Raw genomic sequence first — 17486 nt, 5'->3', positions numbered from 1 at the left:
TCTGTGTCACATAGTAGGAATGGCTGGATTTCTTTGTTTGTTTGTTTGTTTGTTTTCTGGATTAAGGATTATTTCCTATGTTATGCTCAGCTATGTGTCAGACTCCTGAGCAGATGGCTTTCTCTGTTGGGATCTCCGAAAGGATTGCACAGGACATTGTTGCTTTTATAGTGCCATATGAAAAGGGTTGTTCCCTTGGTGCTTGAGTTAAATGCAAGGCTATAGCTGTGGCAGAAAATCAGTGTATTGCTTTCCTCAACTGTCTGATTCATGATAGGTTGGTTGTTTCTTTATTTTAAAATACAGTTGATATAGATTCATTTAGGACAGTCCAGTAAACTATTAAATTGACAGGTTACTTCAGTCTCACTCATTAATTTTCTCCTTATTACAGACCTATAGAGGTGAGGCATTGACGTTGAGATAACTGGTAGACAGACCAGTGCTCCTGTGGATCAAGCTCAGTAGCAAAAGCAGAGTGTCAGATGTTATACTTAGAGAAAGATGTGGCTGCTTATTTTTGTCAGACTGGAAGCAGAAAGCACGTGGCACTTACTCTTTGCTACACTTGGCTACAGCCAGCTACACTCAGTGTTGTAAGACAGACTGGTAGTTATCTAGTTATTCTCCAAGGTCCTGCTAGGGGCTGCTCTAGTACAACACTTGAAATCAGAAAGGATGCTTTTGCTAAAAAGCCCACTGCTTTCCTGTATGAAGTTAGCACACAGAGGACTCTGAGGAGTGGAAGAACTTGGAGCTAGTCTTTACAGCTCTTCTTTATGATGTGGAAATCTTCAGTAGCAAGGTGAGGACCAGTCTGGGCTTATGTTGAAAGGAGTTTCTGAGGTTGGACTGGCTTCTGTTTTCATACAGGATCTGTGAGGAATGAGATCCCTCTTCCTTAGTCTACAAGTCCTGTCATAACATTGATACTGCCTTGAGTATGCATCTCTATCTGCTCTCAGAAGATTATTGGTCTAGGTGACCTCCAGGGGTCCTTTCCAACATAAATATTTCTGTGAGCTAAGGAAATGGAAGAAAAGCAAGCAGACAAAGGAGTGTTGAAGAAGCTGAGTAAAACTAGCTGGTGGTTTCTTGTTGATCTTGGTTTACTGTTGATCTCATGTTGACTTGTTTGTCTCTTCACAGCCTGCCAGCGAGGATTCTACCGTCACTCCCTGGAAACTAAACACTGCCTGAAGTGCCCTCCAAATAGCTTTTCTGATGAATCAGGGGCTACATCTTGTTCCTGCAATGCAGGCTTCTACCGAGCACCTTTGGAAGGCCAGAGCGTTGCTTGCACCCGTGAGTTGCAGATAGAAAGAAAGAACAATCTCTTTGCAGACTAGGGGATGAACTTACTGAGAGCAGCCCTACAGAGAAGAACTTAGGGATACTAGTGCATGAAAAATTGGACCTGAGCTGGCCATGTGTGCTTGCAGCCCAGAAAGCCAATTGTATCCTGGGCTATAAAAGGAAGCATGGCCAGCAGGTTGAGGGAGATGATTGTCTCCCTCTACTCCACTCTAATGGGACCCCACCTAGAGTACTGCATCCAGCTCTGGGATCCCTGGTACAAAAGAGACATGAACCTAAAATGAGTCCAGAAGATTGCTGCAAAAATGACTAGAGGGCTGGAATCCTTCTCCCAGTGAAGAAAGGCTGATAGAGTTGGTGTTGTTCAGCTTGGAGAGAACTTATTGTGGCCTTTCAGTACTTGAAAAGGACGGGTAAGAAAGATTGAGAAAGACTTTTTACCAGGGCCTGTAGTGACAGTACAAGAGGCAATGACATATGGAAAAGTTTTTTACAATGAGGGTAACAAGACACTGTAGTAAGTTGCCTAGAGAAGTTGTGGATGCCGTGTATTTGGAAGTGCTCAAGGTCAGATTGGACGGGGCTTTGAACAAGCTGAAACATGCCCCTGCCTGTGGCAGTAGGGTTGGACTAGGTAATCTTTAAAGGCTCCTTCCAACCCAAATCATTCTATGGTTCTATTAACAAGGAGATGAAAGGAAACAAAATTATAGGAACTGGGGATGAGAGATCAGAGAGGGAGAGGCTGGGGGCACATAAGGCTCCATTCAAAATGCATCAGCAGAATGGAAACTGCTATAGTATTTTGCATATTAATAGCTGGATCTAATACTTTCTTTCATGCTTCTTGTAGGACCCCCCTCGGCTCCGCGCAATGTCAGCTTCTCCCTTATTGGCACGCAGCTGAGTCTGTGGTGGCAGCCACCCAGTGACAATGGTGGGAGAAAGGACCTGACTTACACAGTCTTCTGTCAGCGCTGCCATTTTCTGTTGTGTGAACCATGTGAGGCTGGTGTGGTGTTCTCCCCCAGTGCTTCTGATCTCGCTAAACCTGCTGTGGATGTGGATGGTCTGGAAGCTTATACCAACTACACATTTACGGTGGAAGCCCGTAACGGTGTCTCAGGAGTGGGGCCTGCTTCACAGAGAACTGCTCCAGCTGTCTGGGTCGCGGTTGGACATGCAGGTTAGCAGAAGCAGAGAGAAGTTCTTCCTGCTCATCAAGAAAAGGAATCTCTGTGAATGTTTAAGTTTTCTCCATCTTCTCCTTCTCTCTGCCACATGTGTTGGTATGGTATGATAAAGACTCTAAGGTACCTCTGCCTCTGGCTTGTATAGTCCATCAGTCACATTCCTTGCAAGTCAAAGCAGCAGTAACCATTACCCACCAAGATCTATGAATCCACCGAGTTACTACCAGAAGTCAGGAGGATAAGGCCCTCCCTGTCATACAGTAGTGTAATCCAGCCTAAGTATTGTTATCTGTGTGACAAAAGAACAGCAAGTGTGGCATGAAATATTTCCTATGACTCAGATATTGCAAAAAATCTAGTCAAATACAGCTTAAACTCTGCTGTAACTGAAGAAAAGACTTCACAACTTTGATAGCATGGAGAAATGAGGGTGATAAAAACATGCAAATTCTTGATACACCTCTGTAGCTTACCTTCATGGTGGCTGGTTTGGCTGTCCTGTGAATACTTTCCAGAGTGCTCTGAAACATTGTTATAGAAAAGTGACATTGCAGTGCTCAACAGCCCTCCGTGCTTTCCCCAAGTTCTGATATAGTAACAAAACACAACATTTCTTTCTGATGCTATGCGGGGGCAGCACAACTCTGAGCTAGAAAAGTAGAGCTACTTTTGGCTCGCCTTATCCCTTTCTGGCAATGATGAAGGACAAGGAGAGAAGCAGGCTCGACTCTTCAATCCTTGCAGGCTGTTGGGAATTATCTTTATATTAATGAACTGCATGTGTTTGCAGTCGGCTGAGAGATTTTGAGCATTGAATTTCACTCTACCCTTATGCAGTGGAGCTGCATTCATAAATCGCTTAGGATAGTCATGTTACTTCTGCTGTAAGAGCATAAAATCCTAAATTTTTTGTTTCAAATGAAACACTTCAGTACAGGATTAAATGTAATTTCTTGGAACACTGATTTTGTTTTGGAAGCAAAACAAAGTTATGCTTTCACAGTTGGGGTAGAAACATACTATTCACGGAAAGCAATTAATTACAATTGGAGACCTTGTTTCCCTTTCAACAGAGAAGAGAAAGATGAGGGAGTGGCAGTGGCAATGGCAATGAAAGTCAGTTCCAGTTGCATGATACGCCCAGAGAAAGAAAGACAGAGCTCTTGGGGGAGAGACGGCCTAGTCTCCATTATGTTAGTTTTTCTTCCTGACATTCTCTTTTGTCTCCCCTGCAGCTCCAGTGACGGTATCCCAGTTTATCCTGACACAAAGAGATGACAGTAGTCTTTCTGTCTCTTGGCTTGCCCCACGGCAGCGGAGCCGGACCTCAGTGGAGTATGAGGTCATGTTCTTTGAAAAGGTGAGGTTCTTTCCCCACCATTTCACTGGAATGGGTAGAAATGTCCTCTTTATTCAATGTGTATTTGTTTCTTGACCCTGTTTGATTTCTGCAGGGAGAGGAGGCACGCTACACAGTGAAGCACCTTCTTGAGCCAAATGTCACTCTGACAGACCTGCAGCCAGACACAGCCTACCTGCTTCGTGTGAGATCCATCACACCCCTTGGGCCTGGACCCTACTCCCCAGAGCAGGAATTCCGCACCCTTCCACCAGGTAAAGGGCAACTGCTAGTATTTCATTTGGGAAAAGCTCACTTCTCCATCAGATTGTGCATTCACATGGTACACAGATCTCTTTTTGTGTTCTGCTAGTTGTAAGGCACAGACAAACATGCTCCGGAGTTCCTTGTCACCAGGGTGAAGCCTGTTGCTTTGTAAAAGTGTAGAAGAAGGAGGCATTTATCATGTTTCCTTGCTGTCAGATAAAATAGACTTGTACTTTCTGGTTCAGAACTGATCAGTCTCAGATTTGTGTGTTGTACTGGCGAATTACTTTCCAGCTCTTCATCTAGTTCTTCTGAAAGGCATTTTGATTCTGGCTAATGTTTCTAAGCTTGAATATTAGCAAAATTATTACCATATGCCTCCTTTTGTATGGAAGTTACTGGTGAAAAGGAGAACTCAAAGGACCTCACCACAATTTTTTTCCCAGCTTCATGACTTCTGCTGTGTGTAGTTCAGCCCTTGAAGGTAACTTGGCCCAAAAAGATGGTGTGTGCTGCCGAAAAAGTTCTCCACTAAAGCATGATGTGTAGAAGGCTAAGATATTGAGGCCACAAGACCTCTCTCCGATGTCAAAGAACATCTCATGCAGGCCTGACATCCAACCTCCCCTTTCCCTGGGTTTGCAGAAACTTGCCCTTTATTAAAAGTTTTCTGTAATGGAGTTTGGTCTCTCTTCATTCCATATACTCACAGGTCCTCCTATTGACTCTGTGGATAATTTCAGAAATACATCTGTTAAAATAATGCCTTTGAAAGGCTAGCTTGATTGTCATGAAATAAGGACATTGAAGAAAGCTAGGCATACCTTAATATAACTAAATAGTTAACTGTGCAAAAGCTGATAAGGAGTTGGGTTGCTGTGACTGGAATACAATTTAAAGATTGGGCTTTTTTGGCACCAGGAGCTTTTTGGTAAAATTTTCACAAATATCTTTAACCAATAGAACAACAGGGATTCTGTGGAAAATATGTATGTTGCCTTGTACCTTAGATGGTTTTGATTATAAGAGGACATGTTAAAAAATACTTCTATCAAGATTATGTTTTGTTTGTGTTTTTTTTTAAATAACAGTAGATCACCTGATCATTTCAAGACAAAGGTATTTTGAACATGAAAGGGATTAAAAAGAACTGCTAGCAAGGCTTCTTTTGGTGGGATTTTTTCTTTAATAACAGAAGCACTATTTAGCTCTAACAGTCATGGGGTATTAGTGGAACAAGCTTTGCAGAGTAAGGCAGTGTTTTTTTAATCTGAATTTGAGAATTTAGATCCCTTTATTTCCTGCAAAAGTGCTACATGCCTAAAAGCTTCTCCATTTTCTTAATGAAAGATATTATTTCACCTTCCAAGTTCCTTTTTGATTTTAACACAAAAGAACATTAGCTCTGCATCTTGATTTCTGCTTTACTAAGCTGGCAATTTTTAATAATTTTAGTGGGATGAGTCAGCGTCAAATTGAGCAAGAATAACAAGTATTAGTTATGCTCTATGGATGCTGACCATTGGACTGTATGTTAGGATACACTTCCAGACACAGTTATCTGTGTTACGCAAGCTTTTCCTTGCTTTAAAATCTGTTAATTTATTGAAATGATTTCTTTAGGAATTTTCTTTATTCTTGATGTTTCCCTAAATCTCTTTAGGGAAAATATTAAAAAACATAGATTCTCATTAGATATAGATATGAACACTTTTCATTAATGTATTTTCAATTTTTTAAAATTTTTTTTTAAGCTATGAGAAATAATTTTTAAAAACACATACTTCACCAACAGAGGTCATTTAACATATACTCTGATGAAAATCAAATATACTGTATGGAAATGTGTCGCTGTTGGGACAGACACAACATGCAAAAGTTATGAGCAAAGACCTTTTTTATTGTTATTACCAGCTCTTTTATATCTTTTTAAGAATATGTGTCTATATCTAATTGGTTCAACCAAGGAGCAATCGTTCATGATTGGATGATTTTTTCTCACTTGTAACTTCAATAAGCTTTCTCTACTTGCAGTCTGGCAGTTCCTTTATCTTGTTTACTCAGCTCTTCTTGGGACATTCAGGCCTCTTCATGGATACATGAGTATCTGCTCAAGGTCGATGTTAAACTTGCACTCCACTCCCTCGGACCAGCCGAGGTTTCCCACAGAAATGGTTGGCTTCAGTTTGAGAATCTAAATGAAAGAAGGCAGCTTGTAGTATGTGAACACTATCTGAAAGCTATCCAATCACAAAATGAAACCGCCTGACGCTTAGTTTTGAGTAAGCAGGCATATGATGTTAGACTGCAAGTTCATAATTCAGTACCTGCTTTGTTTATAAGGCCTAAGCAGACAGTGGCTTCTGTCAAGGTAATTGGGCAAAGGACCAAGCCAGGTATTGATGGACGGGGAAGAGGAAACTAATTTCATAGACAAGAACAAATTCAAGTTAGACTGCTGGGGAAAACAATGTCTTAGCTATGCCGTAGTCTAAATCAGCTGCTAAGCAGGAAGAAGGGTCTGATCTGAAAAAGTAGTTGAAGGGAAGTAGGAAAGAAGAGCTAAGAGCTGTACTATGTTTTTGAAAGTGTCTCGGAATATATGTGGGAAATCAGGCATAAGAATAAATTACTCAACTGGAGGACGAGTACTGTAAATAAGAGTCAACCAGATACCCACCAGAAGGTGCTCCAGGGATCCACCCAAGGATACTGAGGGAGCTGGCGGACGCACTTGCCAAATCCCGTTCTATTATTTACCAGCAGCCCTGGCTGACTGGGGAAGTTCCACTGGACTGGAGGCTGGCTGGTGTTATACCCGTTTACAAGAAGGGTCGGAGGAAGGATTCAGGAAACTACGGGCCTGTCAGTCTGACCTCAGTGCCAGGGAAAGTCATGGAAGAGGTGATCTTGAGTGCTATCATGAAGCCCAGGCAAGAGAACCAGGTGATTAGGCCCAGTCAACACGGGTTCACAAAAGGCAGGTCTTACCAAACTAACCTGATTGCCTTCTATGGCAAAGTGACCCGCCTACTGGACGAGGGAAAGGCTGTGGATGTGGTCTTCATGGACTTCAGTAAAGCCTCTGACACAGTTTCTCACAGCATTCTGCTTAGGAAACTGTCAGCCTCTGGCCTGGACAGGCGCACACTCTCCTGGGTGGAGAACTGGTTGGATGGCCGGGCCCAGAGAGTGGTGGTAAACGGTGTTATATCCAGCTGGAAGCCGGTCACAAGCGGTGTCCCTCAGGGCTCAGTGCTGGGTCCAGCCCTGTTCAATGTCTTTATCAATGACCTGGATGAAGGCGTTGAGTGCACCCTTAGCAAGTTTGCAGATGACACTAAGCTGGGAGGAAGTGTCAATCTGCTGGAGGGTAGGGAGGCTCTGCAAAGGGATCTGAACAGGCTGGACCACTGGGTTGAGTCCAATGGCATGAGGTTTAACAAGACCAAATGCCGGGTCCTGCACTTGGGGCACAACAACCCTATGCAGAGCTACAGACTAGGAGAAGTCTGGCTAGAAAGCTGCCTGGAGGAGAAGGACCAGCAGCTGACTGAACATGAGCCAGCAGTGTGCCCAGGTGGCCAAGAAGGCCAATGGCATCTTGGCTTGTATCAGAAACAGTGTGACCAGCAGGTCCAGGGAGGTTATTCTCCCTCTGTACTCGGCGCTGGTGAGATCGCATCTTGAATCCTGTGTTCAGTTCTGGGCCCCTCACCACAAGAAGGATGTTGAGGCTCTGGAGCGAGTCCAGAGAAGAGCAACGAAGCTGGTGAAGGGGCTGGAGAACAAGTCTTACAAGGAGCAGCTGAGGGAGCTGGGGTTGTTTAGCATTGAGAAGAGGAGGCTGAGAGGAGACCTTCTTGCTCTCTATAACTACCTGAAAGGAGGTTGTAGAGAGGAGGGAGCTGGCCTCTTCTCCCAAGTGACGGGACAGGACAAGAGGGAATGGCCTCAAGCTACATCAGGGGAGGTTCAGACTGGATATCAGAAAAAAATATTTTACAGAAGGGGTCATCAGGCACTGGTACAGGTTGCCCAGGGAGGTGGTTGAGTCACCATCCCTGGAGGTATTTAAAAGATGGGTAGACGAGGTGCTCAGGGACATGGTTTAGTGGCATATAGGAATGGTTGGACTTGATGATCCAAGAGGCCTTTTCCAACCTGGTGATTCTATGATTCTGTGTATGATAGGACTCAAATCTGGTGCCTCTGCTGCCTGGAAGACAAATGGCTGTAGCTTACCTAGTATCATTGGCTGGTAGAAACTGGTTGCTACATTCCAGACGTATTTGGCTCTCAGTCTTTCAAATAATACCGCCTTTCTCTTTGTTTCTGCAGACACGGGAGCTCTGTCTGGTGGAGTCATAGTCTCTATTGTCTTTGGAGTTCTACTGTTTATGGGGCTGCTTCTGGGACTTCTCATCTTTCGGCGCAAGTAAGTTTTGATTGTTGGTATTAAAAATTATAGATGTAGGAACATCTGAGCGATGGGAGTTTGAAAAAGGGAGGGAGGCCCTGATTTCTTACATGATCTTAGATGGGTAGAGGTTAGTTAGAGAAGAAAGAGTAAGACCAGGGTGCTGCCGTAAGATGGAATGAGTCTCAGGAAGTAAGTTTTATTAGCAGGACTCGAGGGATTGAGATGTCTGTTAGATAATGCTTCCTGCTGAGGACAGAGCAAAATATGTTTTCTCAGTTTTGTTAATCCAGCTCTATCATGCTGTGATCATGACAGATGAATAAAAATGTTGTTAGGGTACAACAATATTTCTATAGCTGCTGATAAATTAAGTGGGGAATACACGTATCCAGTAATTTCAAATGATTTTCCATATACCATTACCTTAGTGGTCCTCTACCCAGATATAAAATTCTACTTCCTTTCTAAACGTCTACAAAGCTGCTATTGTTTGGTTATAAGAAGATCAGGTACTGTGCTGGAAGTGTACAGAAAACCTAAAATAGAAATTCATCTGTAATTCAACAAGTAGAAGACTGAACAAAACTACCTGCATGGAAACAAAGTTCCATTTCTACATATAAACAAAACATCGTATTTTCTTGTTAGCTGCACTATACCAAGCAGGTGCAGTGTCTGGTTTGACTTTGCTCTGAGCTACCCTGAACTCTGTCCTGACCAGCTAGGGAATATGCCCTGCAAGTCTTGCTTTTCTCTTCGCAATCTGCTGACCATTTTACTTTCATGACTCTTTCTGATGTTCCAGGCGGGCTCGTCGGAGACAAGCACGGCCAGATTACAGTACTTCAGGCTTTGATCGAGGTGAGCTTCAAAGGGAAAGAAGAACCAGGGAGAAGCCTGGAATGGGTTGGAAGGAATGAAAAGAAACAGTAGTTTCAAACCAGACACTGTTATAGATTTTCTGATGTAATTTGCCTCTTCCCATAGCAGCTCTAGCCTTCAATGTACATTTAGTAGATTGGTTTACTGATATTGTCAGAATCCCATGGATTAACCTCTTCTTCTGTAGCTGTGCTCTGCAAAGGATGTCCAAAGAGTTGACAGTTGAAATTGCTCTTTTGTTTCCCTTTACCACAGAGAAGGTCTGGTTGAAGCCCTATGTAGACCTGCAACCATATGATGACCCCAGCAGAGGGGTACTGGAATTCACTAAGGAACTGGACATCTCTTGTGTCACTATGGAGAATGTGATTGGAGAAGGTGAGTTATTTGTCACTCTCCCCATATTTCAGTTCTCCCAAACTTTTATTTTCCTGCCTATTCCCGAGTTCATCTCTGACTGTTTACCTCTGGCTGTCCTCAGGGGAGTTTGGGGAGGTCTATCGTGGGTCCCTGCGGCTCCCGGGGAAAGAACGTATCGTGGTTGCCATCAAGACCCTGAAGTCGACATATTCAGACTCACAGTGGTGGAACTTTCTGCGTGAGGCAACAATTATGGGACAATTCAATCACCCGAACATTGTGCGTCTGGAAGGAGTTGTCACCAAAAGTAAGAGTTTGTGAAAGAGTCCTGGTATGACAGCCAAAACCAGCACATTTCTAAGAGGGGATGCTGTCAGAGAGGCTGTGCTGGGACAATACAGGCGTCGTCATGTTAGCCTGTGGCAGAGAATGAGGAAGGGAGGAGGGTACGGATTTCCAACAGAGTCTTGAGGCAGTGTTAGGAGAGGTCTTCTTGGGCTGGTGAGTGGATGGGAAGTTGGGAGAGTGTAAGGAATGCTGTAAGCTTACATGTGTGACACAAGGAGGAATACAAAATCATTGAGGGAGATCTAAGGAGAAGGGCTAGCCAGCTCTGTCAGCAGAGTGTGAATGTTGGCTGGGGCTGGATATGACTCTCTTTGTTGGGGCAATTGCAAAAAGACTGACACCTTCTTGTCTTCCTCAAGGGAGACCAATGATGATCATCACCGAGTACATGGAGAATGGAGCGCTGGATACCTTCCTCCGGGTGAGAGACTCCAATCTGTAATAGGCTTGTTTAGTGCCAGAACGTGTAATTGACCTGGATTTAGGACCCTAGAAGAAGACTAGAAATAAGATCCAGACATCCATTTACTTTCTGCTTGCTAACATTTCCAGTCTCAGCAGCTGAAGTTTGATGCCATCCAGTTTCATAGTGTCCAGACTGCTGTCTTTGGTAGTCAAAGTCCAGGTGCCTAATGATGACTCTGAAGGCCACCATTCTTTATTGAGAATTGGGTCCTTTGGGCTGCAGCATTGCCTTTTTACTTGATCAGCAGCGCCCACTTCTGCAAGTTGATAAGGCCAGTAACTTGAAACCAAGCAGGTAGATGTCACTTGACCAGGATGTTCTCTCACTTCTTCTTCCATGCAGGAGAATGAGGAAAAATTTAGCCCTCTGCAACTTGTGAGCATGCTGCAGGGAATAGCCTCTGGCATGACTTACCTTTCAGAACAGAACTATGTGCACCGGGATCTGGCAGCTCGCAACATCCTGGTAACACGCAGTCTTCAGTGCAAGGTGTCTGACTTTGGTCTCTCTCGAATATTGGAGAATGATGCAGAGGGAACCTATGAAACCAAGGTAATGCAGAAACTATCTCTCAGCCTTGTAATGAACTTTATTTTTCAAGGGATTGGGATTCTGCCACATAAGGATGGCAGCATTTCTTCATAATGGGTAACACTAAGCCGGGGAAGATTTGGATTGAAATTCTCTGAGGAAAACCCATAGTAAAACTGCAAGTCACAGTGTGGACAATTCAGAAGGTAGTGCCTTTCTGTCTGGAGTCCATGTTGATTTTGTTTGTTAAATGTTAGAAGAATTGTGGTTTTGAAATGAGAAGCAAAATGAGAGGTCTGATCTTTTGGCTTCAGTTAACTAAACCTAGCTCTGAAGATAACCCTGCTGTTATCAGGGGTTAGGACTAGAGACATCTACGGGTCCCTCTCAGTGAACGTTCCAGTGATTCTAATGTCTGGTGTTGTTCAGTGTAGGGCTGTGACTGGTGTCAGGCTCTTACTCCCACAGCAGTAGTTTTGTGTAGCATTCAGCCAAACTGAGGGCTTAAACTCATTCCCATTGCAAGAATGTTTCTGTCTTTCTGAGAAATTTCCCAGAGGTGGTTACACATCATCTCAAGTGAAGTGGGTCCAGTCTTTGAACCACTTTGTAAGCTTCTTGCATGAAAGCACTGGAGAAACACAACTGAATGCATGCTGGATACACTATATCTCTGCTCTTTGGCAGGGTGGTAAGATTCCCATCCGATGGACAGCACCAGAGGCCATTGCTCACCGGATTTTCACCTCAGCCAGTGATGTCTGGAGCTTCGGAATTGTCATGTGGGAGGTGTTGTCATTTGGTGACAAGCCATATGGGAGCATGACCAATCAAGAGGTAACAGACACTGAGTCGAAGCGCTGGTTTAAAAAAAAACAGACTAGGCCTGGAGGCCCGACTTTTGTAGATCTTCCTCAGCCTGCAGTCTTGACATTCTTTTGAGCATATAGCTACTATGTCTCCCTCCCTGCTAATAATCAGCCAAGTTAAGGGCAATAAGTGTTTGGGCTTCTGAACCATGTTCAGGTGTCAACAGCAACGTGCCAAATTAAAGACTGGTTAAATCAGCCATAGCCTTTGGGTCTGGGGGTGTTCTCTGCTGCTTTCTTTCTCTCCTTCCTCTAGCTTTAGAGTGTTATGTCTGGTCTCGTTCTCATTCTAGGTTCAGCACACCTTTGAGTACATGCTGTTGAAATTATTCCTTAAAGCCTGGTTCCCCTTTTCTCACCAGGCCAGTGCCAGGATCATTCGGTCCTCACTTCTCATGAACATGTGCCCTGAATGGCAAGTTAGTGGTAGGGTGCTAAAGGACTGAAAGTACCTGCATATGCCACTTAATCTTTTTACGTCTCTTAGGTGTCCTGATCCTTTGCTGTGCTGCCCAAAACCTACTTCACACACATGCAATCTGCTTTAACCCCTCTGTGACTGCACACTGTGTGAAATGGTGAACTGCCTGCTCCCAGCCCCACAGAGGTCTCTGGCTCCTCTTTAGCACTCTCAGCCAGATTTCTGTGTGTCCTATGTGCAGGTGATGAAAAGCTTAGAGGACGGGTACCGGCTCCCTCCGCCTGTGGACTGCCCATCTATCCTCTATGAGCTCATGAAGAGCTGTTGGTCACACGATCGGATGAGGAGACCTCATTTTCAGGAAATCCGGGCAGAGCTGCAACATTTCATCGCAAGTCCCCACCTTCTCCGGCCTGTTGCAGACTTTGATCCCAGGTAAGCAGGCTATCACTGGAGGAGGAGAGGCTAACTGGGAGATTTTTCCCCTCCCTGTCTCCAGTAGGAGGAGAGATAGTGCTAGCAATGCAGGCTGGGAAGAGACACCTTGAATGCTGTGTGTATAGATAGAAAGATAGGAAGACAGTAGTTCTATTGTGGTGACAGAGGGCATAGCCATTGGCCTGGGCAATCTGACCAGAATGAATGGATTGAGAACTGACTGGAGCTCAGAGGGTTGTGATCAGTGATGCAGAGTCTACTTGGAAGCCTGTAGCTAGTGGTGTTCTCCAGAGGTCAGTACTGGGCCCAGTTTTGTTCAACATATTCTTCAATGACCTGGATGAGGGGTCAAGGGTGTATCCTCAGTGAGTTTGCTGACGACACAAACTGGCAGGAGTGGCTGATACAGCAGAAGGCTGTGCTGCCATTCAGCGAGACCTGGACAGCTGAAATGTTGGGCATAGAGGAACCTAAAGAAGTTCAGCAAATGCAAGTGCAGAGTCCTGCACGTAGGGAGGACAAACCCATGCACCAGTACACGTTAGGGGTTGGCCCACTGGAAAGCAGCTCTGCAGAGAAGGACCTAGGAATCCTGGTGGACAACATGCTAACCATGAGCCAGCAATGTGTCTTCATGGCCAAGAAGGCCAAGGATATCCTGGGGTGCATTAAGGAGGATATGGATAGCAGGTGGAGGGAGGTTATCTTCCCCCACTGCTCTGCCCTAGTGAGGCCCCATCTAGAGTACTGTGTCCAGTTCTGGCCTCCCCAGCTCAAGACAAGGAACTACAGGAGCGAGTTCAACAGAGGGCCACGAAAATGAGTAGGGGACTGGAGCATCTCTCTTATGAGGAGAGACTGAGACCTGGGTCTGTTTAGCCTGGAGAAGAGAAGATGGAAAGGCGACCTTATTGATGCTTATAAATATGTAAGGGGCAGGTGTCAAGAGGAAGGGCCAGACTCTTTTCAGTGACAGGACAGGGTCACTGGGCACGAACTGGAACACATGAAGTTCCACTTGAACATAAGGAAAAACTTCTTTGCTCTGAGGGTGATGGAGCAATGGAACAGGCTGCCTAGAGAGGTTGTGGAGTCTTCTTCTCTGGAGACATTCAAAACCCACTGGGATGTGTTCCTGTGCAGCCTGCTCTAGGGGAACCTGCTTCAGTAGAGGGGTTGGACTAAATGATCTCCAGAGGTCCCTTCCAATCCCTACCATTCTGTGAATCTGTGACCTCACTGCGCAGGGAGCAGATGAGTTGGCCTAGCTGTGGTGGAGGGTGCTTGCTCTTTAGTACTCATAGGACTGGACTTTAAGGTAGTTGCCTTGCTAATGAGGGTTTTATCTGTCTTTAGAGTAACACTCCGGCTTCCCAGCTGCAGCGGGTCTGATGGAATCCCCTATCGATCCATACCTGAGTGGCTGGAATCCATTCGCATGAAACGCTACATCTCCAACTTTCGCACCGCTGGCCTGGACACCATGGAATCCATTCTGGAACTCACTGCTGAGTAAGAGCAGACTAAATTCCCACATGGCACCCCAGGCTATGATACAAATAGCTGTGTCTATCCTTGTGCTATCTGAACAGGCCCTCATATTTACTTGGAAGGCTTCTCTCCATCTTTCTCTATGTAGTTAAAAGGAAGTGGACTGGCTTCTTGCCCTAAAAGGGAAGAGTCAGCCCAGAAGAACTGGGATCGGCCCAAACTGTGAGACTAAGTTCCCAGCTGTCCATGCTTGGTGCTGTCGAGGGGCCTGAGCTGCTCTGAACTCACATCAGACACAAAGAGTAAGAGGAAACAATAGATGGCATGCAATTCTTTAACCTGACCATCTCCCTACCCTTGTAGGACTTAATAAAGAATTTTCTGGCCTTGAACTCCAGATGATATTTCCCCCACATCAGCCCAGCGCTGCTTTGTCATAGAGCAAAGCTCTTCTGGGCTCTTAAGAAGGACTCAAGTCAGATGCTTTGCCAACACAGGCAGGTTGGGTTGTAGGGTTGGGGACATATAACCAGCTCCAATCAGGGCAGTTATGTAAAATAAATGAGCAGGCACAGTGTGCTGACAGACCTGCTAAAGGGTTGAGACGTGGCCCATATCACAGGCTGACATGGATACACAGTCCTTATTTAATGGGAGCTCAGGCCTAGTCATGAGGTACAAGAAGCCAATTGACTGGGTGGCCAGAAGTAACCAGAGAAGGGCAGGAACCTCTGGAAGATTCTTCCCTCTAGAGAAAAGGTAGGCATAGTAGGAGGCACTGAGGAAAAGGAAGCTTTCTGAACTAATGCTTGGTAACTGTTTCTGCCCTTACCCACATCCCAGTCCCCAGTGAATATGAACAGCAATTAATTTTTTCCTTTCTTTTCCCTTTTCCTTCAGGGACTTGAAACAGATGGGAGTATCGCTTCCAGGCCACCAGAAGAGGATCCTCTGTAGCATCCAAGGCTTTAAGGAGTGATCTGTTGTTGCTTGCGAAATGCCCATTTTTACCAGATGTCACTTGGAATCATTCCTATGGCAATTGCTTCCAAATGAGTGACTGGGACAAGCAAAGCAAAACAGCCAGGACTAAAAAGGTTCATGAGGCAATACCACCTGCTCGCATTTCTGTTCCCCCTTACTTTATGTCTACAGCAGCCATCAGTATGTTTCAGAGCACTGGTCTTAGAACCTATTCTCCAGCCCTGTCTTCTGTGGTCCATCTGTGCAGCGCTAAGTGATCTCTGTAGTCCACCTACTTGATCTTCAGACCCTTGGTACATCACATGGAAACACAAAGATACATGCAAAGCATGTTGGAGGTGATGATAATGTTGTAAGATTGGAGATGAGAGTTCAGATAATCTGGGACATTCAGGAAACGGACATGCAGAGACTGGGCCCATTCACTCCTTCGCCTAGATCCCTTCTCACTTCAGCACAGGAACAAACTATGCAGTCTTTCACGAGGCTGCTGCTGAGGGATATATAGTTTAATTCAGCTGTTCTTGCCTTAAACACCAACTCATGGTGTCCTTCTTTCTTTGGAGAAGTTGGGAGTAGGCAGCATACCCTGCTGTAACTTGTGTGATCATGTAACCTCAGCATGCTGCTGTTTTGCGTATGCATACATCAGCAGGGAGATTTACATTTCTTCAATCTGCTCAATATCTTTACTTGTGCCATGGACAGAAGCCTTTACGTAGCCATTTTTCTCTGCTCCTTTTTAAAAGGGAGAATAGTCTTGTTTGGCTGAATAAGATATTTGTAACAGAAAAATGTGTAGGTGGTCTGTCTTACTCCTTCTCTGTGGAGGAAATGTTATTATTTATCAAAGCTTAAGACAGTTGTATACTGTAAATAATACTTTATAAATAAACCTGTGGCAGAGCAGGCTGTGTTGGAGTTCTGTGGCTTATTTCAAATATGACTGGGACCTTTACTTCAGCAAGCTCCAGCAGGGTCCTTAAATCCACACTTAGTTGTTTCATCTGATGGTCTTGGTCCATTTAACTGCAGATTTAAGGTGGAAATGCAGTTGCATTAGGATTAAATGATACATTTGCAGCTGGTCACTTCAGACTTTTGTCTCTGAACCCAGTTTCAACTGTATCCATCCATTTGCCAAGTCCATCTTTTTACAGCTCCCGTGTTTACCCCTAAACTATGAGAAGCATTGGAAGTTATGTTATAGTTTGGTGAAATACACACAAGTAGAACTTTTATCTGCTGCACAATGGACTGTCCAGGGAGAAAAAAACAATCTTGCCCTGATGTTCCTAAGACTTTCTCCTACCCAGGAAGAGTAGCCATCTCAAGATTTAGTTTTCAGTGCTCGAGGTAAGTGTAAGTTGGTGAAGGTGAGTACTAGCCATTCAGTGATCAGTTACTTACTGCAGGTACCTATCAGCATTTCCATAGCTGTATAATGCTCCAAATTCTTAAGGCTGTAAACTACATTCCTGCTTTTGGGGTCTTGCTTAACCATAAATAACAGAAGGGTTAAGAAGCAGAGATCTAAGGAACTGCAGCTTAAAGCAAGAAGGCTGGTTTCTATTCAACATGAGGAGCAGCAGTGTGTACACAAGGAACCATAGCATACACGTATCTTATCTACCTAAGTGACTGCATTTATAGCAAGAGATACAGCTGACAAGATAGGCTCTTACTGTGACTCTTCTTAGTGTATCAGCAAGTTAAGTCTCAGTAATAGGTGTCTTTAAATGAAGTGTAGGAAGTAAATAAAGTTGCTACATGGCAGATACCCAGGCTAGAAGGTAAGCTCTGATGCAGCTGCCACAAGATCATAAGTTTGTGTTTTGCATTAGTAGACTTTAGCCTATCCTTGCAGATTCAGATAGTTATGCTGCTATTTAGAGGGACCTTAATAGGAGAAATGGGCGGTTTGGAGACTCATGAAGGTGAACAAAGGGAAACGTAGAGCTCTGCGGTTGAGAAGGAATAGCTCCATGCCCCAGTACATGCTGGATGCTGACTGGCTGGAAAGCAACTTTGCAGGAAAGCACTTGCCGTGTTCTTCACTTGTAGTGAAGAACAAGTTGTACTTGAGCCAGTAATGTGCCCCTAATGTGCCCCTGCAGCAAAAGACCCAACAGTATCTGGGCTGCATTAGCAAATGCA

The 17486-nt window shown here is 44.6% G+C and overlaps 1 protein-coding gene across 1 annotated transcript in view; it reads left to right on the top strand.

Annotated features, from left to right (window-relative positions):
• EPHA1 (EPH receptor A1) overlaps window positions 1-16260 on the top strand; it is a 38502-nt gene extending 22242 nt beyond the window's left edge. The window contains exons 5-18 of the mRNA XM_069865771.1: window positions 1150-1305; window positions 2171-2503; window positions 3746-3870; window positions 3965-4124; window positions 8458-8554; window positions 9345-9400; window positions 9677-9799; window positions 9903-10088; window positions 10489-10550; window positions 10938-11147; window positions 11814-11963; window positions 12658-12851; window positions 14211-14366; window positions 15246-16260. Coding sequence (XP_069721872.1) covers window positions 1150-1305; window positions 2171-2503; window positions 3746-3870; window positions 3965-4124; window positions 8458-8554; window positions 9345-9400; window positions 9677-9799; window positions 9903-10088; window positions 10489-10550; window positions 10938-11147; window positions 11814-11963; window positions 12658-12851; window positions 14211-14366; window positions 15246-15324 — 2087 coding nt within the window. The 3' untranslated portion in view covers window positions 15325-16260. The remainder of the gene's footprint in view (window positions 1-1149; window positions 1306-2170; window positions 2504-3745; window positions 3871-3964; window positions 4125-8457; window positions 8555-9344; window positions 9401-9676; window positions 9800-9902; window positions 10089-10488; window positions 10551-10937; window positions 11148-11813; window positions 11964-12657; window positions 12852-14210; window positions 14367-15245) is intronic.
• Window positions 16261-17486: the final 1226 nt, after the last annotated feature.

This window comes from Phaenicophaeus curvirostris, chromosome 1, assembly GCF_032191515.1.
Source record: "Phaenicophaeus curvirostris isolate KB17595 chromosome 1, BPBGC_Pcur_1.0, whole genome shotgun sequence".
In the NCBI taxonomy this organism is placed as follows: domain Eukaryota; kingdom Metazoa; phylum Chordata; class Aves; order Cuculiformes; family Cuculidae; genus Phaenicophaeus; species Phaenicophaeus curvirostris.
This window is presented reverse-complemented; position numbering and strand designations above follow the sequence as displayed.